General features: G+C 48.1%; 1 protein-coding gene across 1 annotated transcript in view; it reads left to right on the top strand.

Moving 5' to 3' along the window:
- Nucleotides 1–27887, top strand: part of LOC104038860 (protein-glutamine gamma-glutamyltransferase 4) — a 34962-nt gene that overhangs the window by 4550 nt on the left and 2525 nt on the right. The window contains exons 2-15 of the mRNA XM_075705009.1: nt 439–585; nt 1423–1560; nt 5549–5630; nt 14444–14674; nt 20138–20317; nt 20462–20571; nt 20881–21010; nt 21657–21775; nt 23230–23337; nt 23889–24063; nt 24582–24720; nt 24981–25084; nt 25932–26183; nt 27257–27604. Of these exons, the coding sequence (XP_075561124.1) occupies nt 439–585; nt 1423–1560; nt 5549–5630; nt 14444–14674; nt 20138–20317; nt 20462–20571; nt 20881–21010; nt 21657–21775; nt 23230–23337; nt 23889–24063; nt 24582–24720; nt 24981–25084; nt 25932–26183; nt 27257–27604 (2263 nt within the window). The remainder of the gene's footprint in view (nt 1–438; nt 586–1422; nt 1561–5548; nt 5631–14443; nt 14675–20137; nt 20318–20461; nt 20572–20880; nt 21011–21656; nt 21776–23229; nt 23338–23888; nt 24064–24581; nt 24721–24980; nt 25085–25931; nt 26184–27256; nt 27605–27887) is intronic.

Below are 27887 nucleotides of genomic sequence, written 5' to 3'. Positions count from 1 at the left end.
ATAGAATTGTCTAGGTTGGAAAAGACCTCCAAGATCATCCAGTCCAACCATTAACCCACACTACCAAGTCCACACTAAACCAATCAAGGGTAGACTAGACTAAACCATGTCCCGAAGTGCCACATCTACCTGTTTTTTGAACACCTCCAGGGATGGTGACTCCACCACCTCTCTGGGCAGCCTGTTCCAATGCTTGACCACCCTTTCCGTAAAGAAATTTTTCCTAATTTCCAACCTAAACCTCCCCTGGCACAGCCTGAGACCAGGCTTCAGCCAGGGCTGTTTCCTTGCTTCTGTTTCCTTCTGCGATTTAATATATTCATCTTCATGTAATACCAGCCCACGCTGTTAGATTTTGCTCCAAAGTGCCTGTGAAATAGTGAGGGTGAATGAGCAGTCAGTGAAAATACATGGGTTTTTTTCCCATTCGTCCTACAGCTGTCTGTGTTGCTTCGCATCGGCTGTGTTGGCTTGGTGTTTGCATGCAATGCAGTTATGTGGACGGTCTTTGCAAAAGCCCTGCGACTCTCCTCCTCCTCGGCCACTGCCTCTGTGACAACGACGGCCTCCAACTTCATCTCTTCGGTGAGTAGATCCCTTCCCCAGGCGCTGAAGCCTGGAGGAGCACAGCGATGCGGGAGCTGTCGCACTGGACATCACTGGTTGTAGCTCACCTCCCAGTGCAACCGGCATCGCTGGCTGCAACAGGGGAGTTACAGGCAGATGAGAAATGGTTGTATCAGGCCTCAGCTGCTCTGCCTGTTGTTCATGCCAGAGGCTGTAGGGTTTCTCTGGGTGGTGCAGGAAGAAGAGTGCTGCTGCCCAGTGCAGTGCCTTGCAGCAGCTGTACAGTTTACAGAACTTTTCATATCACCAGTGAGAGCCAGAGCTGGGAGTTTGCTTTGTTTTGCTTTTCTTTTCCAACACCTCACCCGTGAGAAGGCAAAGCCTCCCTAGCTGGGTGTGAAGTCGCACTGCTTCTAGTGACAGCAAGAGCATTTTTTCTGCTCGCTTTCCTCAACAGCTGCCCACCTTGTTTCTGTGCTCCAGCAACTCGCAGCCAGCTCATGGTGGTGTCCAAAACTCAAGTCAGTGGGGCCCCTTTTTTTATCAACTGGAGTCACCCAGTCCACTAGACATTTGGCTCCCAAGAGTGCTGGAAAGCCGGCAAAGCACACACGCATCTGCCAAAATCCCATTTTGGGACCGCAGTCTGGCTGTGCTTTCAGGCTGGATGGTAGCGTAGGTCATCACCAGCATCACCCGCAGCAGCCGTTTCTCTTGGTGGTCCCAGCAGGAGTTTCCTCAAGCAGTTTTTTTCCAGGACCATCTCTCCCGGCTGAAGTCCCCGCAGCTCTGGCAGTGCAGGAGGCTTTGGGGTGGCTTGGCCCAGCAAAGCTTTGTCTCTCTCTTTTCCTTCAGGCCATCCTGGGCAAGCTTCTCTTCGGGGAGACGTGGACGCCTCTGTGGTGGGTGGGCCTCGCCGTGACGCTCTGTGGCCTCATGCTGCTGCACACAGCTGCACCCCAGCCGGCATGGCTCCCAGCGGAGAAGAAGGAGGCGTGATGGCTGCTGGAGGGGGCACGGCACTGTGCCGCCCCTCGCCAGCCTGCCTCCAGCCACGGACCTGCTAAGCCCTGCTTGCCTGCTGCTCTGCCAGCCTGCAAAGTCATGCTGGTCACATCTTTCCCGGCAGGCCGGCGGTCGTGTGGTGGCGGTCACAGCCTCGGAGGGAGCTCGTCCGCTCTGAGTCAGTATTGTGGAAATCAGGGCCAGAGGCTTATCAGCTGCAGCTCCTCTTCATACCCTGCGGCTGTGGAGCTTTCTCAGTTCGGGGAAGGCTGAAAATAAACATGGTGGCTGTGGAAGGTGCCTGTGCATCAGTACTTTTCCATAAGAGGACCCGCTCTGAAATAGAAAAGCAATCAGAAGTAGATGCTGAAGGCAGCTGATATTTCTGCTCTGCCGTCCCTTACTTTCCCCTCTGCCTCTTGAAATGGCCCCATGGCTGCCCTAAACTCCCGCTGCCTGTAAGGCTGTGGAGCCTGATTAATTCCTTCAGCTTCCCCTGTCAGTCACATACACCTTTTAACTTGCCATTTATATCTGACATCTGTAATTCCCATCTACCCATTCCTACATGTTACTCACTGTAGGATTGCTGCTCTTTCCTTTAAACTCTTAACCAGGATGGGGTTTTGATCACCATTCCTGCTGTGTGCAGGTCAAACTGTAATTTTGGGAGAATACAACAGGCTGCATGTGAACAGGCAGCCGCTTTCACTGAGAGTGTCCATGTTCAACACATCCCCATCCCCCTGCTTAACTTGGCAATTGCTTTAACATTTGGTAGAATGGAATTTCTCAAGCAACATTTTTTTTAACACCTGGATGATGCTGATTCCCATTCACGCAATGTAATCAACCAAATCACTGGTACCCACACATGCTAACTTTTGGGTCAGTGATTACTCAGTGGTCAGAATGAGATGACTGTCGACACGGTGCGTGTCAGGAATCATGTCTAAGGTATCAACTTCTTTTCCATCCCCCACATCCTGTTTTACTTGGAAATTTTTTAGTTGCAATCCTAATCGAAAAACACAATGCCTATAAATGTATGCATCATGCTGGTGATACCACTTGTTTGCTCTGGGCTTGCCAGGTTGTCTCTGTCTTCTCGTAACCACAGACTGAGTCATGGTTGTGGCATGTTCAGCAAACCTAAGGACATGTTTCTGTGAGCCTCCGTATCAGAACATGTAAGGTTTGTCATGACTGGCAGATCTGCACCATGTCCAGCAGGAGTGTAAATAGACTTGCAGGTGGAAATGCCACTAGAGTTGGGCTTGTGCCTTTTCCTTGTTCTTATTGGAAAGACGGAAAGTCAGTGTCCCCCACAAGAGGCCAGGAGCTGTTTGCTCCAAGTCCCCTGCTTCAGAAGAGTCTACGTCATCACGTCAGGCAGGCATGTCCCAGGAGGGACAAGGCCTTTGCCTCTCCCCTCAGTGGGTTCATAAGTCTTCCCCTCCAAACAGAGGAGCTGCCGATGTGGCAGGGAAGAGGGCAGAGTGCTCCGACTGCCTTTCCTCCTTACCAACATGGGTCTGTGCACCTGGGGACCTCTTTAGGTAGCAGCACAGGTGGAAGGAGTGAGACATATCCAGCCACCTGGGAAGCTGGGACTTCATGGTGACCCAGCATCCCTCATAGGTCTGTGGAGATGAAAACCAGGAACTATGTATTTCTAAATACATCAAGTCTCCTTAGACCTTCGTACGTGACGGAGAAATAATGAAGGCTGCAAGCCTGATTTGTTTGCCCTTGTTATTAACTCTCAGCGAGTTGTAAGCTGTGGCCACCTTTGTGCAAACAGCAGAAGGATCAGACTCTCTAGTTAATTTGGCTGTTGCCCCTCCTAACAAACCTTTTGGAAAGTTTTTTAATGTGGACTGGCTCAAAACTGGCATTTCTTTATTACAGTCATTGTTGGATGTCAAGGTCTAGGAGATGTTTGCACACATGCAGAAAGTGCGGGCAGTGTTTTACTTAGTGACACTCACTTCTAAGGCAGAAGAATATAAATTAGGTTTGTAAATTTGCTGTCATAAATGTCATAAATAGAGGTGGGAATGGAAATAAGTTTCCATCCGGTTCCTCCGGGAGGAAGAGATTTGCCAAGCAGGGTATGTTTTTTGGCAGAATCCCTTTCCTCTGTGTACACAGGGTTGGGCCAGGGCTGCAACAAAGGCTGCAGTCGCCACACAGCAAAGCAGTGCACTTCTGGTAAATGGTTAATGTGTGGTCATCCAAAATGCAGCTGGAGGTGATCTCAAAAAGGTGTGCTGGCATTTCCAAATTAAAACACTATACAAAGCTCAGTGGCTGAAATATTTACAGATATTTTACACCACACACACACACAAAAAAAAGTGATGTGAGACTAATGAGCAAGCTATGTTTGAAGAGTGAGTGGTTCAAATGTAGTAGACCTTGTAAGGTGGCTGAAGATCATGACCAACCATAAGACCTTGGTTTATGAGGGCAGAAAGTGGGTTATCCTTATGCAGGAATATGCTGGTTTGGGCTGGGATAGAGTTAATTTTCTTCATAGAAGCTAGTATGGGGCTATGTTTTAGATTTGTGCTGAAAATGGTGTTGATAATACACGGGTATTTTTGTTACTGCTGAGCAGTGCTTACACAGAGTCAAGGTCTTTGCTGCTTCTCACCCCACCCCACCAGCGAGTCATCTGGGGGTGCACAAGAGTTGGGAGGGGACACAGCTGGGACAGCTGACCCCAGCTGACCAAAGGGATATCCCACACCATATGGTGTCATGCTCAGCATGTAAAGCTGGGGGAAGAAGGAAGGGGGGGGGAGGGGACGCGCAGACTGATGGCGCTTGTCTTCCCAAGTAACCATTACGCGTGATGGAGCCCTGCTTTCCTGGAGATGGCTGAACACCTGCCTGCTGATGGGAAGTAGCAAATGAATTCCTTGTTTTGCTTTGCTTGCGTGTGTGGCTTTTGCTTTACCTATTAACCTGTCTTTATCCGAGCCCATGAGTTTTCTCACTTTTACCTTTCCAATTCTCTCCCCCATCCCACCATGGGGGGAGTGATTGAGTGGCTGTGTGGTGCTTAGTTGCTGGCTTGGGTTAAACTACAACAGGGGACTACAGTAGTGTGCTTGCGTGGAGTCTTTGCACACTTGAGTCGAGGTATTTTTAGAGAAGAGTCTCAGGCACACACTCTACTCAAATTCCAGGAAAATACACTTTTGTTTGCACATCTCCCAGGTGTTGGCTGTAATGAGTCTTTCCTGCACCTTCCTCTCATTCTCAAATGCAACCCTAATTTTTCATCATCTTGTTTATCAGATTTTCCTCAAGCAGGGCCGTACCTTGTCATGCTTTAAACAGTAGAAGCAGCAAGTGCATGATTAATAGCAAGACTCACAATGTCACTCATGAAGACTGAAGTAAGTAGTCTTGAATTAATGGTGGGAAGCATTTTGAAAAATCTGTTGTATAAACAAGGTCCAAGAGTATTATATTCTAAGGTAAATAATAGTTTGTATACCTTTACCAGGAAAGGTAAATAATACCTTGTATACCTTTACCAGGAACAAAGCCAAATGAAATTGTAGTTGAACCTTGAAGCATAGTTTGATTGATTAGATAAGGAACTATACATAAAACCTGAAAAACGTCACTGTTGTCATTGACAAGGAGCCACTGAGACTTGGAAGGTTTGTACAATATCTTGGTTACAACATATATTGGAATAACTTGAAGGATGGTATGTTTGCCCAGGTGCTAAGTAGTAGAAGTAGCTGCAATAAATAAGATAGGTAGATTGTTCTGTGACATTTGGTACATTTAAAATTTCCAGGAATTTGAATGTTGACCCTTCAGACAACTTAAATATTGATGTCATTGCAACGGTGTCACACACACACTTAATTCCACTAAAATACTGCAAGCAATGGGGTATTTTCGGAGAATGAATAAATGGATACTAATCCTGATGTGTTTGTGGTACTAGGTGCTCTGCTTGCCTTCTGCAGAAGAGCAGCAGGAAGCCATCATTTTGGGGGTTCAAGAGCTGCGGAGGGGACTTGCGCAGGGTAGGCACTTGTCCACAGCAAACCGTGCAGTGCCTGCAGCTGTCTTGGTCTCGGACAAAAATCTGGGGTGAGCTCAAGTCAGTGGAGCTCAAAGCCTTCCGAGGAGAGCCAGGAGTTTGCCACTAAAAATCAAGTGTGTGGGGTGTTGCACCGCATCACTTTTTAAAGGAAAGGATTGCAAGAAGATGGCATTTCTGAAAATGCAGTCCTGAGGAAGAAACTAAGTATTTTAGACTGTAAAGCAACACCTTCTACCTTCAGGTGTAAGATGGTTGTTGGGCTAGGTGTTTCAGTGACCTTTCTAACTCAAGTCTGTTTCTAGATACTTTAACACCCAAAAAAAGGTCAGCGACTTGCCTGTAAGGTGTGGGGAGGGGAAGCCCCACGGGTCAGGCAGGGGCAGTCAGTTCTGCTGGTGCCCTCAGGGCCCTGACATAGTCAATAGCTGTACCTGGAGTGTTGTTTCCAGCGCTGCACCCCCCAGTTCAAGAAAGGTGTTGGGAAACAGGTCTGGCAGAAGGATACCAAGATGGCAGGAGCCTACGAGGAGAGGCTGAGGCATGTGGGCTCGTTGGAGATAGGCTCAGGCTGACCTGATAGCAGCTGACATGTGCTTGGAGAGGAGTTACAGAGGCAATGGAGCCAAGCTCCGCTCCGTAGAATTAGCCAGAACAAGAAGAAGCCAACAGGCATAGGTTGTTTCTTGTGAGTTTCAAGCTGGCCATCAGGGAAAAAAATGTCACCAGGAGGTGAATTGCCCAGAGACGTGGCAGAGTCTCCACCCATGGAGGTTTTTGAGGCCCAGCTAGAAAAGACCTCAAGTGATCCAATCTAGTGTTGGCGACCACCACATCTGGGCAGGAGGCTGGACTTCTGTGACCGATGGATGGATTTCATGGGCAACACCATATATAAGTGAAACTGATCTGCCCTTTTGCCTCCAAGTTTGACAGCTCCCATTAAATGCTGCTGTGCCACAGAAAGGAGGTTCCTCCTTGAGACGCCATACAGACCTAGGCCACCAGAGGCTTGTGGCTAACCACAGAAACTGTAATAGACATTTCGCATATGCATTCGTAGCCTGAAAACAAACGCGGTGTTAGAAAAGGAGGACTGCACCGTACTCAGCTGCTGATAATGAAGTGCTTTGTGCATTTGAACCTTTGCTGGTTGAGGAGGCAGCCTGCTGCAAAGCTAGCAGTGGCTCCAGGGCAGGGTAATGCTGACCAGCTGCAGCAGCCCAGCATGGGGTGACCAAAGCACCGGGAAGCCTGGACCTTGCAGTGCTGCATTCCATAACTGCATGCAGCACCGCAGTAACCCATGTCCAGTAGACATACACAGAACACGGTTTGCCCTGCTGAGCAACCAACAAGCCACTCTGTTCACTCTTCGAGGAAACTTTTTGGGTTTTGACTGTTTAATAACCCTCCTAGTTGTTTTGATTTTTCCTCGGGGTTTAAGGAAATGTGGCTGTGAATGGCTCTACTAATTGCCAAGACTTCCTAAGCAGCTCCCGGGGCTACTGCATGCCCTTGAAGTCTGGAGGGATTGCTGGTGCTGGGTTAATGCCTGGGGAGGTGCTGGGTTGGGCCTCCAGCTCCAGTTTTGCTGGGGAGAGATGATGCACAAGTGGGGTGTGGCAAGTAAGTGGGGTGTGGCAGGTGGTACCACCGCTTTTTAGAGGCACGTACATTTTGAACCCATTGCTCAATCCCACTTGGCTCACAGGCCACTGCAGACTGGGGGTTCATCCCACCTGTGGGAGTTGGGGCTGGGGCTTGGCCACCTGAGCAGCTCACCTTCTCCCCTAACAAAAGCAGAGCCTCTTCATTTTTGCAGCAAGAGTCAAACAACTCTGCTTGGAACCATGACCTGCTCTCGGTGCATGTGCATGGTCTGAACATCAGCCAGGGCTTCAAACCTAATAGCTTTCAGTGAGATAAGGCAACACTTAGGGAAAAATGGGCAGTGCCCCAGGGAAGGATGAAGCATTACAAATGACACATTGCCCACTGCCAAGTGACTGTTTCCTCATGCAGAGAGGAGGTATTTTGAATGACTCGTTCCTTTCAGGACACTCTGGCATATCTCTGCTAGGAACCAGCGCTGCACAAAACCACATTCTTCCTAAGAAACCCTGGTGTTACAGAAATCGCTTTCTGGCTCAAACGGAATCCAATACATAGCATTAGTAGCAAGGCTTGCTAAAGCCTTAGGCTGCAAGCTGTGGACTTTGACCTAGGTACTCTGACTGTATACTGAACTTTTAAGTAGCTACATGAAGGAAGACCCCAAAACCGGTGCAAACCAGAAAGATAAGGTAGCCACAGCCATCAGCAGAAGCTGCAACTGTTGCGATTAGAAAAGGAATGGCCTGCCTGGAGACAGAGAAAGGATCCAATGAGGAACAAGAAGACCCCAGACCCAAATATTGCTATTGGACCAAACAGTCACGTGGCGGGAGGGGAACTTAAATTGTAATGGTATAATTGCCCAGGGATTCCTTTGGGTCCAGAGGGTCCCAGCTAGAGCTGGTTTTTACCACTGTACCTCTCAATAGATTTGCCTGGCATATGTCATATCAGACACTCTGCTTCAAGGAAACCTAGGGTCGAGCCTGAGGGGAGAGAAAGTGCCCAAGAATGAGTGTGTGTGTAAGCGAGGAGTCGAAAAGGGGCACCCATCGGCTCAATGGAGCTGCCCGCTGAGAAGGGACTCTGGTCCTAGCAGTTAAAGTCTTGGGTGGTGTGTGTATGACTCCCTGAATGGTGTGTGAAAGCTCGGGCAGCGGCTTGTCCTTTAACACTGGCGGGCATGGAGCTACTCCAGCTGTCCACCAAGGCGAGAGCATCTCATGCTGCTGTGAAGGGCAATGTCCTGGATGCTGTGAAGAGGGCTGAGCAGGAGTATGCTGGCTTGGTTGCTTTTCAGGACAAATAACCACAGATCCCTGCCCTCAGTCAATCCCACCATACTGAGGAAGCTACCACATGTGACATCCACGGGTCCAGGGGTGGGCCAAAGCCTTTGCACCCGCCATGCTTTGGGTCCGGTCCCGTGCAGCACATGAGCCGGGTCTCCAGTGCCGGGCAGGGCCAGCTCCTTCCTGCAAATCCTACTGGTGTAGGAAGGTTCTCTCTTCCCTCCACGTAGCGATTTCAGTCACACTGCTGGCTGGTGGGGATGCGGCATGGGTAATCTGACCTGTATTCTGTAGACTGTGTACATCTATATGTATATAGACACACACACCCACACAGACAGATAAGAGAAGCTGTCATACCACCCCTGCAGAAAGACATGTTACTTGAAGACACTGGCATGCAAGTTTGTTTTCTCACTTAGACATGTGCAACCAAACACATATCCTGTAGGTGGGAAGGTATTCTGTCAGTATTGTCCTTGTTCTCTAGAGCTGTTTTTAATATATGGATAAACTATTTTATCCTTGATTCAATATTTGCGCTATTGATTTCCTTGCCATTACCATTTATTTTTTTGCAGCCCTCTTTTGCTTTATTTTTCCTCATACTTTTTCATATTGTTTGCTTTAGGTGTAGTCTGTGGATATGTGTCCACACTGCAATCAGTCAGTGTGGTCATACATGCACTTTTGAAGTTAGTTCATAAGTCAGTGGCAGCAGGGTGGATATAGCCCTGGAGTAACTGCACACACCTTGTTGGACCCTTTCCAAGCACACACTGACACACTGTGGGCTGCAGGATCATGCGGTGGCCAGGGGGGGTATCCTTCTCCCCATCTTGGGGGTGGGATGGAGGTGTGAGGAAGGGGTTAGCAGGCTAGGACCGTTCAGTGTGGAAAAGAGATGGTGGTGGTTTGTAACGGGGGCTGAGAAGACTGTGAGTTGCATGGAGAAAGTAAGCTGGCACAGCTTTCATGTCTCCTCTACCACAAGGACGGGGGCCGCAAGAGAAGCTAGGAAGCAGCAGCTTCAAAGCCAGAGGAGCTTCCTTCTCCAATTCTAAAGTGTTTTACTGGGAAGTGGAAGTACCTTATCCTAAGTCATTTAGTCCAATACATAAAGAAATCTTCTCAGCACTGGAGCATGCTTATTTCAGTGTTTCCAGTGCAACAGTTGTACCAGAGTTGGGGTCAAGCAGTCATGGTACTGAAATCCCAAGTTCAGACTTTACCCATAGCTGCTCCTTATATCTAGACTGATTTTGCAATTTTGCCTCTTGCACCTCAGCCAGGGAAGGAGAAAGGGATCTTGAAAAATAACCAGAAAAGATATTTTAACATTATAGCATTTGGCTTGCTATTAAAGCAGCTCTGTATTTTTCAAGGTGGCCTGGCCTAAAACTCCAATGTCCTGTGATGACCACAGGACTTCTCTTTCAGGGCAGGGAAAGTGCTACACAAGAGCATTTTGCCTGAGTAGGGATCACAAGGCCATAAGCCTACATTTGGTATATGTGTAGTTGTAGCCTCTGTTTTATCTTTGTCTTTGCCTTCTTCAGGAGCAGACATCCTGGGTGGTGCTGGGTTGGGCACTGAGCAATAATGGTTTTCATTCCTTCTGGAGGTAAATGTCCAAAGCTGGTCACCTACATCTTTAACTTTAGGTCCCCAAACCTTCGTTCAAGGTGCAGTTAGAAGGAAATAATGGAATATCTATAATAATTTTATTGGTATCCATCACTTCTCTGGTATTTGCCTGTGAGAAACTCATTACCGGGTAGCTGGGGCCAGACAGCTTGGAATCAGTTCAGATCTGGGCTTGGTCATCTTGCATCAACCCCTGACATCCAATTGCCTGCCACAAGTTGGCTCATGTAAGGTTAGAAGAGAATCTGCCTGCTGGGAACATGGGATGCCCTCGGGGCGTAGCTGACAGGTCACTGTCACCACCCATGGCTGGTGTACATGAGTGAGAAGTGATCAGATCAACGCTCCTTTCAGAGTAACAGCAGCACAACATGTCAGGGTCATTACGTGGATGAGATGCATCTCACTACTAGGAAATTCTTAATGACCAAGATACAAGCATAATGAAATGGTGAGGAAAGGACCAACGTAGCACCTCAAATAAGATCCAGCTCAAAAGAGATGGACCAGACCCTCAGCTGTTCTCCTTCTGTGCGTTTTTTTTTTTTTCTTTTTATCCCCCAAGACTTCTCATTGCTTATCACTCTAGGCTGTGATTCAGGAAGGACTCAACACGTACTAGATGGTACACGTGGAAGCAGTCCCGCTGTGGTCAGTAAAAGGCACCTTCTCGCCGTGGTGCCCCTCAGGACCCAGGCATGCGCTGTATGTGTGTGTACTTCGGCGGATGCACCACTCACCCCTTGGCACCTTGGAGCAACTTTGCAGGGCACCTGGAAGGATTAGTTCACCTTTCCAGAGTGCCAAAAAGGAAACCTGTGGTGCTTTTGATCTGTGTTTTATTTTGAGTGTTACTCTGACTGGACATACTGAAAAAAAGACAAAAAAGAAGCAATGCGAAGCCTTAGATGGTTATAAAAAATGTAGGTCAGTACATTAGTATTATAAAAGGCAACTTCTCCATAACTAGACATGGAGTTGCAAGTGAATAAAACTGTAAAGCTAAGGAATGGGTTGCATTTCATGTCATTCCTACTTGGCATTGATATCTGTGGTCATGCTCTGGAATTTTTATTTGGTCTTGTCATTTTTGATACACAAAATAAACAAAACCTGAGACAAAGGGCAAGCTTGTAAGTAGGGGAGCAGCCACTGGGGAATTCTAATTTTTTTTGTTTGTGTTTTATCACCTTCTTATGCCAGCTAATAAGGTGCCTTACTTTGCAGCACATAAATGCAGATAAGGCTGATAGCCTCTGGTGTCTGATTTTGCAAGCTGAGAAGTGAGTTGGTGAAATTACTGGTAATAGCCTGGAGATTGCCTGTGAAAAAGATATCATCTGCTTGTGTTAATTAGAAAAGTATACTTTTATGAGACGGATTGAAGTGATTAACTATTGTAACTGTTTGGAAAAAAAAAAATTGAAAAGGCTGGTATTTTTCACAGCTTCACCAAGGAGGAGGAAAAAAAGGCATGCTGCTGAAACACAGCCAGCCGCTCTGGTCAGCAAAGACAAAAGGAGGAAGGAAGGACGGAGATCACCTGCTGACAACATAAGACAAGCTGAAACCATGTCTTTGAAAAACATTTCTGCAGTTTAAGTTGAAATCCCTTTTCTCAGACCCTGCCAACAACTGTCTCAGTGGGTATTACAATTCAATGGTCTTTGCTGTCAGGGCAAGCTTGTACAAGTGTTCTGGTTTCAGCTGGGATAGAGTTAATTTTCTTCCCAGTAGCTGTATTTCGGATTTAGTATGAGAATAATGCTGATAACACACTGATAACAACTGAGTTGTTGTTAAGTAGTGCTTCTACCAGTCAAGGACTTTTCAGCTTCCCACACCCTGCCAGGTGCACAAGAAAATGGCAGGGGGCACAGCCAAGACGGTTGATGCAAACTGTGCAAAGGGGTATTCTATACCATATGATGTCATGCTCAGTATATAAACTGTGGGGAGTTGGCCGGGGGGGGCAGTGATCGCTGCTCAGGGACTGGCTGGGCATCGGTCAGCAGATGGTGAGCGGCTGCATCACTTGCGGTTTTTCCCCTGGGTTTTTTTTCTCTCTCTCATTGTTCTCCTTTTCATTACAATTTTTATTACTATTATTATTATTATTTTATTTCAATTATTAAACTGTTCTTTTCTCAACCCACGAGTTTTCTTACTTTTGCCCTTTCAATTCTCTCCCCCATCCCACCGGGGGTGGGGAGGGTGGTGAGCAAGTGGCTGTGTGGTGCTTGGCTGCTGACGGGCTAAATCACAAGAAGAAGCCAGAAGAGGAAGCTCATGTAGGCGCGTTGTACCATATGCCAAGTTTAGTGCCCTTGAATTGAGATACTACCAGTCCATAGAAAAAGGTAATGGGAACCGTCAAGATCAGCAGCTGCACAAAGCGGAAGAAGAGCTGAAAGCTAGATGCTGTCTACTGGCATAATCCAAAAATTCCTGCAGACAGTGAAAAGGTCAACCACCTTCCAAGATAAAGTAGGTTCATGGCAGGGCAGAACAGCCACCCATCTAACTTCTACACTCCTTCCTTGAACTCTTGAGGTTCAAAGTGAACGTCAGAAATGCATGCTGTTGAAATCAGCCTTTTGCAAAACCCTATAGGACTGGATATGTGACTGTCTCTGAATACATGCCCTGCCTCCACCACTGACTCTCCAGCACGCACCTACATACATTTTTTTCAGGAGCAAAGCGTTACCAACATCAACCTGTTCCTGTTTGCGAAAAATCTGTAGTTTTTGCTGTAGGACCACTGTGTCAACACAATTAGCTGCCTCCAACCAAGCATGGAATGCTACCCTATGTAACAGGTTGAGACTGGATTAGAAAGCTACTCTCAGTGCCTTCAGGTAAAGTGGATTACTCTGTTGCTGTAATTAAGTAGAAACCAGTAATATACATTGTAAATGTTCAGATTACATGTATTTTTTGTTATGTTATTGTACTGACATTCCACATACACTTTACTTCATCCCATGCTGGTTCTAAACAAAAATGTCTTTCACCTTCCAGGAGGAAAGAAATGCAAAGTAAAAGCAACACTGGAAGGTAAATTGAGGTTGTAGTGTTTTTTTCAATAGTGAAATATGTACTTGCCAGCACATTGTCTGGTGCTGAATGGTGAGTGATGCTCCATCTACTAAGAACATTGGTGGATCGGATGTTCATACAGATGTCCTGCGAGATTATAGATGTGTGTTGAACCCTCGGTACCCTGGAATGCGCTAGTCATGCTCTCAAGTAAGGACTCCCAATGTACACCTGCCAGCAAGCAGCAACATGCCCGAAGGGTGGGATCTGCTAACTCAGCACCAAATGAAACAGTCCTCCTAAAGTAAATACCTAGCTACCTAAAGATGGAGAAAAGTTGGCGCCTTTGAAGACTTCCAGAGGGAGGTCTTGTTTAGGGAGATCCTACATTTAGATGTGCCAGCCTTGCAGACTGAATCCTACCTTGCCGGATCCTGGGCTGCTGCCATGAAGGGAGGCATCAGGGGGGCTGAAGCTGCTCCCGTGGCTGAGCCGCCTCTTCACTTTTGCGTATTTGGGGACATGTTTATATCTCTTTCTGGCCACTATGCCCATGTCACTGTTGGTCTGTGCCACCAGCTTTCCCCTCCATGAGCTAGACTCATCTTTCCATCTCTCATCACCCTGATGACCAGGGTGGCAGTGGGGCACATGGGGTCCAGCCACCTCCTGGGCAGAGACCTTTAGGATGGCTGTCAGCAAAGAGTAGCCAGCAAATAACTCCTGATCCACCATGTTTCTTGCTCCTCCTGGACATGGCCTGTTTCTCCTCTTTCCCACCCGGTGCTCCCACTGGGCTATCTCCCCTGGCATCTGCGTGACTCTGCCAGGAGGGGGCCAGCACTATTGATCCTTAAGTTTTCCAACCCACGCATGTAAACACTGGATTTTAGCCCACAGCTTCAAGTGTTTCTGTCCCAAACTTGATTATAAAAATCTCATTAACTCCAAAGAAAGTCACACTGGTCCTAATGGGGAACTCTGTTTTCCTAAGGATTAAATGTTTGTGGGCTGCCTTGTAAAGTTAGCCCTTGAGCTGCAGTCCTGGTAACCTGGATATTAGGGCATAGGTGCATTCTTGTTACTCATCTAGCCCATGTTTGTCAGTGTTTGTCAGTGAAGGGTCTGTCCGCTTGTCATCTGATTGTGCAAATCCACCTTCCATGTGAGTTGGGGCTTAAGTTTCACTGGTTTTCAGGGTCTGACTATGTGCAGAAGTTTTTTTCATGGGAACTTCCTTTCTTTAAACACCACCCCTTGGCAGTGGATCTGCTGACACCTCAGAGCAAGACACTGATAAAAAGGGCAGCCTGTCTTCCTCATCCATGCTCAGAAGCAAGTGGCAGAGGCTACTCAGGAGCTCAGAGGCTGCTGGCATTGCAGGCACCTTTCGTCAAAACACCGACAAGAGCCATGAGCAATAACACTGGTGAGTTTTTAATGCTTGATATGATAGCCTATGTTAGATGTGCAGTTTGGCAGGTCTCCTGTGGGGAGGACAGCAGCTCCAGTGGAGGTGGAGGGTTTCTGACCCCTCTGACTGCTGTGGGTGACACTTTGGGGAAAGATGTTTCGGTGCCACTGCTGCTCACAGGGGATAGGTTCGCTCTGACTGTGCAAATTCTGGTTTTGATGTATTGGTAAACCAGCTGAAAAATGCAACCCAGTTTTCATCACTTTTCATCAACCTGCAGATATCTGGCTCTATTGGTGATAACTAGGAGGGAAATGCAGCTTTTCTAAACTTGTTCTGTGTCAAGGTGAAAGGAATTTCTTTCAGACTACTTAATCGTGTAGATCATTGCTCTTTAGTGATCACTGATACCATCTGACAGAAGTTTCAGAATAACTGAAACGTGGATTTGAGTTCCACCCTATGGCCATCTGGCCTCCCTTATTGTCAGAAGATCCTGCACCTACCTAGAAAGGTGCCTGAGTCACTCCTGCAAGCAGCTGCTGAACCACCACCGCTGGCTGAGCTCCTGGGGCCAGCCCAACACCACAATGACCAAAACCCCTGGGGTTTGGGGCGTAGCTGAGCAGCTCTCTGTGTGGGCTGGGTGGTGCCTGCAGCAGAGCCAGGAGCAGGTCTCCACAGCCATCATGAGAGCAAGAGTGTCCTGACACCACTCCGAGCCCCTCCATTTCACAGGTCTGTACTCTGGGTATGTATCAGCTGAAATTTTCCAGGCAGTCTCGGACAGCAGCAACTTTGGGATGTGATCTCATGTCTCTGGCATGTGAGAAGGTGTTTGCTGGAGGCTGGGCAAGGGTGAGGAGTATATGCAGGTATCCAGGTTTTGCTCTCTCTTGCAAAACTACAGTTCTCATCCCACTTCCCTCCTGTCCTTCTAAGCAGCCCTTATTCCCACTGAAGCCAGCCATGCTATAAATGCTCTGCTCCACATTAATATTTTTTTTTAAGCCCCATGACCTCATCTTCATGGAAAAAAGGCCCCAAATCCTTACCTGTACAAAGCCTTCATGCCCCCACTTTTGTTCTGGGTGATCGCTGTGCTCTCAAAGCTCTGAACATCTTCCTGGGAAGGTAGCATGCAATGGGGCCAGCAGATTAGTGTAGGAAGGAGCTCTAGAAGGGATAAATCATGGAACTAGGAGATAAAAATACTGTCTTGAAATTTCTTCTTAAAAAAGGAAAAAGCTATCTGGCAGGATTTGGCAGGCTTCTGGCCTGCCCCAGGAGTGAGCGCAGTCAGGGCTACCTCTTGCAGCTCGAGCCTCCGTCCCATGGGTGGGTGTGTTCTTGGCTTTGCTATAAATCATTAATTCCTGTGTTCACAAACAGCAGTACCTGCAGGCAGCCGGGCACAGGGCGTGCGAGTTCCCAGACCCGTGCCCTGGGCAGGAGGCAGAGCGGGATGCTGGAAGTGGCACGTGGCGGTTGCCCGGGGAGGGCGGGATGCAGCCAAGCCCCCTCAGATGCAGCGATGGCTGTGCCAGCGGCTCACTCTGCAGCATTTCTTAGCGGCGAAAACCACGCCAGCTGGATCACAGGGTATCACGGGTGTGTTTGCACAGAAGTAAGGGCAGCACGATTGACGGGCAGTGCTCTCAAGGACAGGTCTTTGGCACCATGCTCTGCACTGTGTCCTGGTTTCAGCTGGGATAGAGTTAATTTTCTTCCTAGTAGCTGGCATAGTGCTATGTTTTGGATTTAGGAGGAGAATAATGCTGATAACACACTGATGGTTTAGTTGTTGCTAAGTACTGCTTATGCTAGTCAAGGACTTTTCAGCTTCCCATGCTCTGCCAGGTGCACAAGAAACTGGGAGGGGGCACAGCCAGAATAGTTGATCCAAACGGGCCAAAGGGCTATTCCATATCATATGGCATCATGCTCAGTATATAAACTGGGGGGGTTGGCCAGGGAGCAGCGATTGCTGCTCGGGAACTGTCTGGGTATCGGTCGTCGGGTGGTGAGCAATTGTATTGTGCATCACTTGCTTTGTGTATTATAATTATTATCATCATCATCATAATCATTATTATATTGTTATTATTATCATTACTATTTTACTTTATTTTATTTCAACTGTTCTTATCTCAGCCCAGGAGTTTTTCTCACTCCTACTCTTCCAATTCTCTCCCCGCATCCCACCGGAGCAGGGGGAGTGAGTGAGCAGCTGCATGGTGCTGGCTGCCCCAGTTGCTGGCTGAGGTTAAACCACAACAACTGTCAGGGCATATTCCAAGGCAGCTGTTCTCTGTGGTTTTCCTCTGTGCATCCTCAACATTGGTGATGTCCAGAAACAGGGGATGGCAATGCGGTCCCTAAGTTAGGAAATGCTGGAAGGACAGATTCCCCAGGACCCTTTCCCACAGCCATCCTATGCATTTGGCTCCCACATCCCTCCAAAGCCCTCCCCCATCACCAGGGCTGTTTTCCAGTAGCTTCTCAGCCCAGCACCAGGGGTTTCTGTAAGGAACAAGGTTGAGCAGCTTTGGTGGCTGGAGATTGGTTAATGCTGAGGAAGGCTCACTTCCCATTCGTTCTTTTTGAGAAGGCTAAGCAATTTCAGCTACAATTTTTTGACATATACACACACCCCCCTGTTGTGCAAAACATCAGCCCGAGGTTGGCATCTGGCAGGCAGCAAGCAAATAAAAAGCACTCAAAAATGAAATCAGTAATGAAAGGTGATGGTCAATTTTAAGCCTATTTGCTGATAACTTATGTAATTAAGATAAATATGGTTTACATAGTTAGTAAGAAGAAATGCATGGAGGTAGTAATCTGGTGGGGATCCATGGGCAGTCTGTTCTGTTTACTCAAGGCTGCAGTCACTGCCCAGCACACGTCACAGTGGGAAGCATGCCACTGATTTCAGCCTGCCCTGGATCCAGCCCTGCCTGTGGCATCTCTCATGCCATAGCAGCTACCAGCAGATTTCAGCCTCTTCAATGTTAGGGATGGCTCTTGTTGATACTCACATTAACACAGTTGCCCGGTACTATGCGAATCTGTCAAAACATTTGGTGAACTAATCCCTTCAACTATTATGCCTTTGACTTGCTAATTTTGAAGATACTATAAGGGGTTTTAAATTTGCTGACTCTCCCATATCTTCATCTAAATCACTCATGAGCCAAGTGCTTTTGAGGTATCGTTACTCCCTACTGTTTACAGACTTTATCCTTTAAGAATATTTAATGGACAAGTACAAGACAGGTTAGACACTTCTAAAGAAATATAGCTGGGCCATGTTCTGGCATGCTCTGGGCTTTCCCTGCCACACTTGGGCAGCCTGCCAAAGCCTGACGCAGCGACTCTAAAATCCCCATCTTTATTGAAAGCCGAGGGCTTTCTCTTTGCTCAAGCTTTGCTCAAAGGCTTCACTTTGCTCAAGTGTAGTGCTGGGTTATGGCTCTTGGAGCCCTGCTCCTACACTGCAGCCCCAAGCCTTTTTCCCAGCCTCACTCCCGTCTGGAGTTGCAGGAGGGGAGAGCAGCCTGGGAGATGGTGATTTTAAATGCTGTGTCCTACGAAAATCAGCTGCTGTGTTGGGAATGAATGGGAGCGGGGCACCTGGCAGGGACTCTCACTGGAGTCCAAAGCTGTGCTGAAGTCAAACGGCAAAAGCACCAGTTGGTGTGAAGGGGGGCAGAGCGCTGCCCTCCACATTTAGCATCCCCCTAGATGGGCAGCATCTCTGCAGCACAGCTGGCTCCTGGCCCCAGACCTTCCTACTTGGGCCGTAGGAGAAATCAAGTCCTTGGGGGGAAAAAAAATGTTGGAAAGATTCACAAACACAGACTTCCGTAAGAGGCTGATTAATGGCACTTTGATATTATTTGGGACTAATTTTTGCAGGGAAATACAAAGAATCAGCTTCAGAGTCCTGAAGAGTCCCATTTCCCAGGCTCATGGCATCCCAGAGTCGCTGGGGATCTCAGCAATTGAGGGGAGCCAAATTTCAGCACGTGGTTCACTTCCAGCTTAAGTGTGAAAGCCACATTTTGTAAGGAGCAATTAAAGCTATTGTTAATTATTATTTGATAGCATGAAGGATGTTTTCAATGCTAATATAAGGCTAGTCTTTGACCAGAGAGAAATATTCTGAGATAAAATCCCGACAGTGAGGTTTAAGTTTTAAGCTGCCCTGTGCTAGCTGGCGACAGCCTGGGAGCATCACCTCTGAATGTGCCTTGGCAAGCAGCACTTTCTTCACCTGTCCATATTACTTCTACTACTGCTACTGCTGCTATTACTACTGCTACAGTTGTTTAATACCTGCAATAACAAGGAAACGTTTGTAATACTCAAGCGGCTGACACACCATGCGCTCGACAAGGCAGAGGCATGCAGCAAACAGGAGTTGCTGTCACAGCCTTGGCTTTTTTGGTGCCACCAGCAAAGCAGCTGAGCAGATGAGAGCAAGGCGGAGATGGCTCAGAGATGTGGCAGACCCATGGGCGCTGCCCACGGGGATGCTGCAGTGGTCAGGACCTTTGGTGGGCTCCCCTGTGAGATGCTCAGGGGAGTGTGCTGTCCCCACTCCACTTTTGAGGGGGAAGCAAGACTTTCACAGAAGCAAGACTTTCAGTATTGCAACAAAACTTGCAGTCATGCCATATTCCTGGCCCGTGGCAGGCTGTGGAGCTGGCTCATGGCTGCTGGCCCCCCAGCCAGCTGGTAGCATGCAAGGGCAGGCAGTGGGCCAGCAGATATGGATTTCCAAACCAGTGAGATTCCATTCGCAGCCCCAAGGGCTCACGGTGGGTAGCTACCCATGCTTGGAGGTGCTGGGATGCCGGCTGGATGCCTGGCTGCTGGCGGGGGCAGAAATCCTCATGCTACGTTTCCTACTGCTGCTACCTCCCTCAAGCTGCTCATTGCCCACCCACCCAGGGCCACCTCAGAGGTCAAGCATCCCTCAGACTCCCTGGGTGGCAAGGCAGGGAGGCAGAGGCACGTGGCAGCAACCCAGGGCCAAACAGTTGGAGGGCAAGGCAGGCGCTTGTCCCTGCTCCGAGCAGATTGCTGCAGCATGGTCACCACCACCAGCCTCCATCCCAGCAATATGACTCTCTGTATACCTCTATAGACATATACTAAGTATTTATATTATGTTATATTATATTATATTATATTAATAATATATTTTATATATTATATTGTATTATATGATACAATATGATACCATAGTATATTTTTTTACACACACACACACATATATATAAAAACCTTGTTGTACCATCCATTAGCTTTGCTGATTCTTCGTGTGATCCCTTGTGCTAGAACACTGAACGCTTAGATGTTTTAATGACCCACAGGGCTCCATTAAAGAAGAAGAAAACTCTCTTTACTCAGCAATTTACCATCACCCCCCTTTTCTTTTTTCTTTCTCCCTCTCTGCTAACGGCTTTCCAGGGACCGCTCTGAAGGTCACTGGGCTTGAGTTTCTCAAGAGCCAGAACTCCCGCCTGCACCACACGGATGCGTACAACATCAAGAACCTGGTGGTGCGGCGCGGGCAGGCCTTTCAGCTCCAGCTCAGCTTCAGCAGGGAGTTGAAGGCTGCCGACAAGCTGGTACTGCATTTTGGCATCGGTAAGCAGGTCCCCCCCTCCACGGCCATTAGGCAAAGCGGGAGAGCCCCGGCAGCCTCCGGCTGCCTGTTCCTGTCGCCCAGCGCTGCACGGTGGTTGTAGACCCGTGCAACCCTCCCGCATCTCGTGTTGGGTTTGTTTCCAGGTGAAAAGCCAGTGAAAAACAGGGGGACCCTGATATCACTGAACCCGAGGCAGGAAAAGGAGGTCTTCAGCGGGTGGCAAATCTCCTTCGTCAAAAACAGCGGCAAGGAGGTAGGACCCATAGGCCGTGCTCCCACATGGTGCAATGGTGGAGGGCAGCAACATGAAGCCCGCTGGGAGCGATAGAACAAATCCTCATACCCCCATCCTGCTTTTCCTTAACCCTGTAATTTTAGGTGGGCAGCAGCCTTGCCCTGCATAATTCATTGCTCCCCCACTGCACACGCAGGATGCGCCCCATTCCTCTCCCCCCATGCGCATCCCCGTGGCCACCACCTTCAGTGCTTGTGCCATACTTGTGCCATGCCTCTGGCCATGGCGGAGGGTCCGTCATGCCGTCTCTCCTTGTCGCCTTCCCAGTGCCTGCTGTCTGTCACCAGCTCACCCAGAGCCCTGGTGGGAAAATACACCCTGAACGTGAAGACTGGGACTAACAATTACAAGCCCGAAAACAATGATATCTACCTTTTGTTCAATCCTTGGTGTGAAGGTGAGTGGTCCTGCAACCGAGGGTGATAATTACTGCTCCCAGGGATTGTCCCTGGGGGAGCTTTTCTTCACATTTTTCCTCCTCTTTCCCACATACCTTGCTTTTTCTCCCTAAAACACCACAAGCAGCATCCTCATGGAGCCAGTGGGAAGCTGGGCAATAGCAATGAGCCAGCTCCCTGCTGGGGAGGTCCCGGTGCGGGGGTTAAGGGACATCTTTCTGTCACCTCTGTTTGCACCTCTGTGTCACCCCTTGCTGTTTCCCCAGGCCACTGCAAAGGTTAACTGAGATCACTGGGTTGGCTTAAAATCCAGATAAAAAAAAAATAACCGGACAAAAAAACGTGTGTTGTTGGTTGGCATCAGTCCCCCAGTTCTCTCTGCTGTCTACCTAGTCTATGGAAGTGTTTTTTCAGAAAGAAGCATTTCACTGAAATAAAACAGTGGTCATATAGCAACACACCTTCAGAGGCAAAATAAAGGTAGTCTTACAGGAAATTTTTCCACTATAGGAAATGTGAGTGCTGCATGGCCATCATTTGGTGTGAATGTTACAGACCACCAGCTCCCCCAGTTTAGCTTTCCAAGGAAAATTTCACATAGCGTGTGTGCAAACCACCTAACTTCTGAGGGTTTTTTTGTTCCAGCTGATGCCGTCTTCCTGGCCAATGAGGCACAGAGAAAGGAGTACGTGCTCAACGATACAGGCTACGTCTATGTTGGGTCTGCACACAGTATATATGGTAGACCCTGGAATTTTGGGCAGGTAAAACACAGCTGTCATGTTGGCATTATTACCGTTATTCGCTTATTTCTCCCTTAGGTGTTCATTTCAATGAATCAGACCTAAAACCAGTGTAAGCCTGTGAGTAGCACAAAGTGCTTGAATAATCCTGCCAGCTTCACTGGCAGGGCTCACCTTCTTGGAGTAATCTGTGTACCTGAGTGTTTTCCCCAGCCACAGCTTTAGAATGAGGTTTAATGGCATGTTTATAACCAGATCACAAGACCCCTGGTAAAGGACATGGAAACTGGGGATGGAGCATTTCTGGTTGAAAAGATTCCCATAAGGAGTCTTCCCTGCTCTCTTGCAACACAGCAGCTGTCGGTAACTGGCTCATGAGCTGCGGAGAGGGCTGATGGGGGAAAAAAAACGTCTGAGTATTTACCTATTGCATCATGATCGGGGAAAAATAGAGGAAAAGCACTGGCAGAGGTCGTTATCTTTCAAGTGGTGCCTTCACCAACTGTGACGTGAACTGGTGGGTGCAGGACAAAATCAGTCCACCCTTTCAGGAAGGGTGTTCCTCCATGCTGCCTCTGACATAACTCCAGTGGAGTGGAATGACAAACTTGCTTGGCTTAGAGATAAGAGGTGGATGCCAGAGCAGGTTTATTTGCACCTTTGAGAAAGCACAACAGGCACCCAAACAGAGCATCCTGCACCCTATCCAGACAGACTTCCCCACCAAAATATGTTTGAATCTGTTTGGTTTTTTTCTTTTTTTTTTTTGTTTTCTTTTTTGGTTTTAGCTTGTTTTATAAGTCTGCAATTTCAAGCTACAGTTATAGACAGCCCAGCAAAAGTGCTCATGCTGATGCCTTTTCTGCGAAGGGGCAAAAAGGCATTGTTGATAGGACTGTTCCTATCCTAATATTTATTCTGCCATTAAGCAATGAAAATTGATATTGATATTCTGCCAAGCTTTGTTGGATTGGATGTTTGACATCTCTGTGAATTGGACCTCAGGGAGCTTTAGCAGCAATTGCTAATTAGGAATCTTTTGCTGTAATGATCAGCATTTATATATTTTTTTTCCCAGGGTTCATTTTGTACTTACATCAATAGACTGAGTATCCTAAGAGTAGCACTCTTAAATTTTCATTATTCTTGTGAGTAATTTGAAGGGCTGCAGGGAGATGATGTAGGTGACTTAGGACTGCCTACAGGAGTAAAGATTGCTGGGTCAGGTTCCAAGTGTGTTTGCAAGACATGTGAGATAGGCTTTTGTCTTCCAAGGTGGGTTTTTGTTTAAGCCCTTCTTTGGAGAGAACAGCTTTAGGAAGCCCTGTAGCCTCGAGAATTCATATCATAAGGAAGTTTAGAAGTTAGGACAGTCAGACAGTTTCCTCCAAGTACTTAGACAGACTTTGTAGTGATTGAGCAAATTCTGTTTTAGAGCAGTGTATAAAAATGTCTCCACTTTCTCTCCAAAACAGTTTGAGGAATTAATCTTGGATGCCTGCATGTATCTGCTGGACAAAAGTAAACTCAAGATAAACGATAGAAGGGATCCTGTGCTTGTGTCCAGAGCCATGTCTGCTTTGGTATGTCTCTCTCAGAGAATTGCTTTGCTCCTCCAGCTTTCCCTCCTCCTTCTTACTGCTCCTCCTTCCCCGGGGCCTTGAACACCATTTCAGGATGCATCTGAAACGGGTTCCTTTGGGAAACCACAAGAAAAGAGCGAGAGGCATTTTGGATGGAGGCAAGAGATGAGCGAAATACAGCACCTCCCCATCTCCAAAGCTTGCAGCTGCCCCAGTGGTTGTCCTTCCTCAGCAGCTGTGTTGGCAAGGCCAGCACAAGGGTTATGTTTTGGGGAGCAACTGCTCTCTGTGGTGGGACCTTTCTTGGAGCTCTGTGGTTTAAGATACAAAATGAAGAGTGCATTTTGTCTGCCCCGAGCAGCGGTGCCACTTCCCTCTAGATATCCAGGTGGAGGGTTTCCAACCAGGGGAGCCCGCCCCAGCCAGCACCAGCAGCCTTGCTGGGTGCCACGGGGCTACAGAGCACCTGGGGAGCCACAGGGTGGGCAGAGACTCCAGGGTCTAAGTCTCATTGCTGTATTTTTCTCCTTTGCATGTGTGTGTGGCCACAGGTTAATGCCAACGATGACAACGGTGTCCTGTTGGGAAACTGGTCAGGGAATTATGGAAATGGGACCTCCCCTATGGATTGGATTGGGAGTGTTGCAATTTTGCAGAAGTTTTATGAAACGAAGAAGCCAGTCCTTTATGGTCAATGTTGGGTCTTCTCAGGAGTCCTCACTACAGGTCAACAGTGAACTGTGTCCCTTCTCTGATATCCTAATTACTGTGCTAGTAAGCCAAATTACCGTGCCTCTGAGCGCTGGAGGTGGCAGGGTCTGTCATGTAAGGTCAGGCTGAGGGAGCTGGGACTGCTCAGCCTGGAGAAGAGAAGGCTCAGGAGGTCTTATCCGTGTGTATAAATATCCGACAGGAGGGAGTGGGGCAAACAGAGTGAGGCTGTTCTCAGTGGTGCCCAGTGACAGGACCAGAGGTGATGGGCACAACCTGAAACATGGGAGGTTCTGTCTGAACAGGGGGAAAAAAGCTTTTTTCACTGTGAGGGCAACGGAGCACTGGCACAGGTTGCCCAGAGAGGTTGTGGTCTCCATCCTTGGAGATAATAAAAATCTGTCTGGACATGGTTCTGTGCACCTGCTCTAGAGGACCCTGGGTGGGCAGAAGGGTCGTCCAAGACAATCCCCAGAGGCACCCACCAACCTGAGTGATTTTGTGACCCTGTGTTTTGTCTGTCTGTGCTGCAGTCATGCGCTGTTTGGGGATCCCGTCCCGCTGTGTCAGTAACTTCAACTCGGCACACGATACAGAGGAGAACCTGAGAGTTGATGTCTACCTGAACGAACGTGGAGAAAAGCTGAACTGGATGTCCCATGACTCTGTCTGGTACTGCCAAGGGGAGGCTAACGCCTCCTACCCCCTGCCGCTACTGCCCCACAGTGTCGCATTTCCCAGCCCCAATAGCCTTTCCTTTGAGAATTTCCCTACTGCTTTGGGTTTGCTGCCCGGGAGAGAGAGAAAGCCTGGGGTTTCACAGGGTTACACACAAATCCCCATTAAACCTGCCCTTACTTAAGGATTAAGAGAGGAGATCGTGACTCTTCTGGCTGTAACAGCTCACTCCTTTCTAACCCAAATGCACACAGGAACTTCCATGTGTGGAATGATGTCTGGATGAAGCGGGTGGACCTGCCGACAGGGTTTGATGGCTGGCAGGCAATCGATTCAACCCCTCAGGAGAAAAGTCAAGGTAGGATTTGCCTAGAAAGGTTCTTCTGCAACTCCCAAGGGAGGCAGAGACATTTCAAATGAAACCCATGGTACCCAGTCAGCAAAGCGCGTACTCCCCATGCACATCTTCACACACTTGGGCACTGACATCCTAAAGCCGTAGGTCTCACTCCTGTCACCTCAGCCCAGGACAGGAGGAACGGCGCCTCTTGGCAGGCAGAAAACCAACCTTGTAGGACACTGTGGGGATTGAATGTAATTTCAGAGATTAGAGCTCACAGCTGGAAATCAGAGCTAATTTCTCTTTCCACCATCCTCTGATTTCTTTGGTGAAGTTGAGGACTCAAAGCAGTCTGTAGTAAGAAGTGCCACAGCTTTCCCCAGTAAAGATGCTTTCTGTAGAGCTTTCCTGAGGAAGTCATGAGCCTGTTCATTGGTAAATGAGAGGAATGACTGCCAAAATTTGTGACTGCCCTCCCTGCACAGATGCAGGGAATCTGGAGGCAGGAAAGAAAACATTAGTCCTCAAGGCTGTGCAGAAAGTGAGGTATTGCCAGGAGATCAAACACAGGTGGCTGGACTCAGTTGACTCCATCACCGAGCCATGACTTTCAAACCTTAAAATTATTTAAGTGAGGGGAAACATAAAAAAGCTCTTACCAGACCTTGGTCATCTGTAAAAAAGCCCAAACAGCTATGGGATAAATGGGGCTTTCAGAGTTCGTCACTGAGTTGGAGGAATATTTACTACTAAGAGTCAACTACCACGGCCACAGATTCCTACTTGGGAGGGTCTGAGGGTGGAAAAATAATTGGAGGCTCTGCTCATATTTGGAAAAGCAAATGGTGTTGAATGCACTTTCTAGGTGTTTACCAGTGTGGTCCATGCCCGCTGAAGGCTATCCGAGAAGGGGATGTATATTTGCCCTACGACAGCAAGTTTCTGTATGCAGAAGTGAATGCTGATGAAGTCTACTGGCTTGTCAAGAAGGTGAATGGCAAGGATAGGTACATCAGGATTAGAACGGACACCCAAGGCATCGGCATGAACATAAGCACAAAAGCCGTGGGGCAGAACAAGCGGGAAGACATCACTGCACAGTACAAGTTCCCTGAAGGTGACTGCCCCCATCCTCTAACGTAGTGCCTAAGAGGAGACCCCTGGCTGTGTAGGTCACCCCACAACGTGTGTTTTCTCCAGGAGAAAACCGCTGGGGTAGCTGCAGTGGCAAACCCCGTGTAAGACCTGGAGACCTGGGGAAGGCAGCTCCTGGGCATCTTCATACCCACAGTGACACCTATAGGCTGCTCTTTAGGGACGGCTATGAGCAAACTTGCAGGCAGTGAAAGAAACGGGCTAAGTGACCAACCTAGTGGCTGGACTCACCGTTGCTTCATTTCTTCATTCTTCTTTTTGTCTTTCCATTCCCCAGACCATATTGGAAACAAAAAAACCCCCACATTCCCTCTCCACAGTTCTCAGATCCAGCCATGTTGTGCTAGACTATTAAGCCCTTCCCAGTGAGGAGCAGAAAAATCTTAGGCTGAAAAATTTGAGAGCATTCATCTTCTAAAAGTGTTTCCTTCAGGAAATTCTTCCAGTCCATAATGCTACAGTTAGAATCATAGAATCATTTAGGTTGGAAAAGACCTTGAAGAACTTCAAGTCTGACCTTTAACTTAACACTGCCAAGTCCACCGCTAAAGCATGTCCCCAAGCACCACATCTACAGGTCTTTTAAATGCCTCCAGGGATGGCGACTCCAACCACTTCCCTGGGAAGCCTGTTCCAATGTTTGATAACCGTTTTGGTGAAGACATTTTTCCTAAGATCCAATCTATACCTCCCCTGGCACAACTTTAGGCCATTTCCTCTAGTCCTAGCGCTTGTTACTTGGGAGAAGAGACCCACACCCACCTCACTACAACACCCTTCCTGGTAGTTGTAGAGAGCGATAAGGTCTCCCCTCAGCCTCCTTTTCTCCAGGCAAACAACCCCACTTCCCTCAGCCGCTCCTCATAAGACTTGTTCTCAGTTAGATCCAGTGGTAGTGCAAACCAAGAGGGTCTCCTGAGTAGAGGCTGGAAGTGCCCCGACATCCTCTCAGCAGCAGAAGCATAAATAAAGGGATGGTGGCTCTGGGTGAGGAGACTGAGATACAGCTATCACCCATCTTTTTTCTTCATCCAGGCTCCAGAGAGGAAAGGGAGGCCATGGAGAAAGCTTCCTCCTTCATATACACTTCAGGAATAACACCTCGTGCATTATTCACTCCGTCTGTGCGCACGGTTGAAGAGGGTGCCGGTCCTGGGGTCCTGCCTGAGGCGGTCTCCAAGACTGGGCTCCAGCTTGAGATAACCAATAAAGCAGCTTTGTATCCTGGCAATCCCCTTGAACTGGCCATCACAGTGAAGACCTGTACTCCAGGAACCTGGACCATCGATCTTGCCAGCTCCTGCCAGCTGCAGTCCTATACTGGGAAAGTTGAGGCTAGCCTTGGATATGTCAAGGAGACTGTCAAGCTTGAAGGCAAATCTGGTAGGCACAGAAAGCTTGCTGTGTTCTATGGGCTATTTACTGTGGCAGTCTGGGGTTCCACTCGAGCTGGTTCATAATAGCTCCGCTATAGGTCAGTGCATGGCTCTGTACGGCACGAAGAGGAGAAATTGCCTGCCTGCTACCTACCTCTCTTATTACTGTATTTGGGAGTCTCAGTTACAGACTGGGATCCCACTGTAGTGGGGACCAAAATGTGAAGGCCCTGTCCCTGCTGCAGCCTCAACAAGATGGTGAGAAATACATCTGTGTGGGCAGAGAGATG

The sequence above is a fragment of the Pelecanus crispus genome, chromosome 2, assembly GCF_030463565.1.
Source record: "Pelecanus crispus isolate bPelCri1 chromosome 2, bPelCri1.pri, whole genome shotgun sequence".
Lineage (NCBI taxonomy): Eukaryota > Metazoa > Chordata > Aves > Pelecaniformes > Pelecanidae > Pelecanus > Pelecanus crispus.
This window is presented reverse-complemented; position numbering and strand designations above follow the sequence as displayed.